Raw genomic sequence first — 2,374 nt, 5'->3', positions numbered from 1 at the left:
CGGCCGGAGCGAAGGCTTGGGTCCCAGATGCCGGTAGAAAACCGGTGCCGGCAGCCAAGGGAAGGAAGGCCTATTGCACGAATCTCTTCATGCAACGGGCCTCTAGTAACATTATATTATAAATTTAAGGTGTACGATTCTAGAACACATCACCTGTCTACTGTATTGCGTGTTCACCACCTCAAGTCAAGTCTCTCTCCACCACCATTTACCCCCTTTTGCCCTCTCCTGCCTCCACACCCCCGCCCCCATTTCTCACTGGTAATCACCATACTGTTGTCTGTCTATGAGGTTTTTTCTTTTGTGCTTAATCCCTTCACCTTTTTCACCCAGCCCCCCAGCCCCTCCCCTCTGACAGCTGTGAGTCTGTTTCTATTTTGTTTGTTAGTTTACTTTGTTCATTAGATTCCCCATGTAAATGAAATCATATGGCGTTTGTCTTTCTCTAACTGGCTTATTTCACTTAGCATAATACTCTTCAGGTCCATCCATGCTGTCGTAAAAAGTGAGATTTAATTCTTTTGTGTGGCTGAATAGTATTCCATGGTGTACCTGTCCCACAGCTTTTTTAACCACTCATCTACTGATGGGCACTTGGCTGCTTCCAAATCTTGGCTATTGTAAATAACGCTGCAATAAACACAGGAGTGCATATATTCTTTCGAATTAGTGTTTCTGGTTCCTTTGGATACATTTCCAGAAGTGGAATCACTGGGTCATAAGGCAGCTCCATTTTTATTTCTTAAATATATTTTTATTGATTTCAGAGAGGAAGGGAGAGGGAGAGGGAGAGGGAGATAGAAACATCAATGATGAGAATCATTGGTCAGCTGCCTCTTGCATGCCCCCCACTGGGGACCAAATCCACAACCCAGGCATGTGCCCTTGACTGGAATCAAACCTGGGACTCTTCACGCCGGCACTCTGTCCACTGAGCCATACCAGCTAGGGCCATGGTCGGCAAACTGCGGCTCGAGAGCCACATGCGGCTCTTTGGCCCCTTGAGTGTGGCTCTTCCTAAGCCTTAGGAGTACCCTAATTAAGTTAACAATGGACCTACTTATATAGTTTAAGGTTAAAAAATGTGGCTCTCAAAAGAAATGTCAATCGTTGTCCTGTTGATACTTGGCTCTGTTGACTGATGAGTTTGCCGACCACTGAGCTAGGGCAAGGCAGCTCCATGTTTAGTTTTTGAGGACACTCCACGCGGCTGTGCCAGTTGGCATTCCCACCCACAGCGCACGGGGTTCCCTTCCCCCACGTCCTCGTAGCCCCAGAAACGAGGTAGCACCTGCCCCACGTCTTTTTAGCTCTGTGCTCTGAAGAGGTCATCAGGCCTTTGTCCATGTGTCTGTAAGATGGCCAGATGTTTCTTAGAATTTGAGTGAGCGAGTAGCATGTACAGGTTTTGAGTGAACTCAGCCCAGCTGAGGGATTTAAGAGTCAAGGCAGGTTAGCGGTCCAGCCATTTCCTTGTTCAAGGCCCTCTTACGGTCTTCACTCCGCCCCCTCTCTCCCTGAGTAGAGCTTATGTGGGGTGAGGGCGGGGCTTACAGGCTCCCCTGCACCCTCTCTCCCCTGCCCTCCCCTCCCCAAGATGTCTTCTGCTCCTGGTCGCGTCTGCTAGCCTCCGCTGTCCCCCGCTCCTGTGGTCCTCCTGGGTGTGTTCTGGATGAAAAGGGCATAAGGGATGAGGAGGGCCCCCAGTGCTGCCTGGTCAGTCTGAATGGTGTCTCGACTCTAGTACTAGTGGTCCACTGAGACTGCAGGCTCATCCTCCCCACAGTCCTGAGAGGTTTGTTCACAGGCGTCTTTTTGCTCTTGCCTCCGCAGGCAGGCCTTGAAACCTTGAGCAGAATGAGCCATGTCTGAACTGAGCTCTGTGCCTCTCCTGGGACCCACGGGGTCTTGTTGATGCTCAGAGCATAGGCCCCTGTGTCTGCCCCTGTGTCCGGGCAGCGTGCAGGCGCTCTCTGTGCAGGCACCTCTCCTGGGGCGGTCAGCGCGGTGCTAGGTACTGGGCTGTCAGCTCCTGACCAGTAGGGTTTCTGCTGCTCCCAAATCCCCTTCACCTGGATGGGCAGGGGAACGGATGTGGGCAGGAGCCCATGTCCCTCAAGGTCCAAGCCTCCGGCACCCACGCCCGCCTCCTGGGCCCAGCCTTGGAGGGCTGCCCACTGCGGGGAGGGTGGGCCGCTGGGCCGGAAGGGAAATGAGCATGCAGATGGCTCCCTTTCAGATCTTGTCGCCCAGCTGCTCTGAAAGTGGACTGGAGAGCGTCTTCATTGTCTGGCTCCTACCAGACGGAGCACCCAGAGCCCAGATTTGGAGTGGCCCAGGGGGCGCGGGGGAGGAGACAGCAAACACACATGTC

At 52.9% G+C, this 2,374-nt stretch overlaps 1 protein-coding gene across 1 annotated transcript in view; it reads right to left on the bottom strand.

Moving 5' to 3' along the window:
- Positions 1-2,235: 2,235 nt before the first annotated feature.
- LOC102768193 (keratin-associated protein 10-12-like) overlaps positions 2,236-2,374 on the bottom strand; it is a 1,773-nt gene continuing 1,634 nt past the window's right edge. The window contains exon 2 of the mRNA XM_006754358.1: positions 2,236-2,296. Coding sequence (XP_006754421.1) covers positions 2,236-2,296 — 61 coding nt within the window. The remainder of the gene's footprint in view (positions 2,297-2,374) is intronic.

Source organism: Myotis davidii, unplaced genomic scaffold (genome assembly GCF_000327345.1).
Source record: "Myotis davidii unplaced genomic scaffold, ASM32734v1 scaffold512, whole genome shotgun sequence".
NCBI lineage: Eukaryota > Metazoa > Chordata > Mammalia > Chiroptera > Vespertilionidae > Myotis > Myotis davidii.
This window is presented reverse-complemented; position numbering and strand designations above follow the sequence as displayed.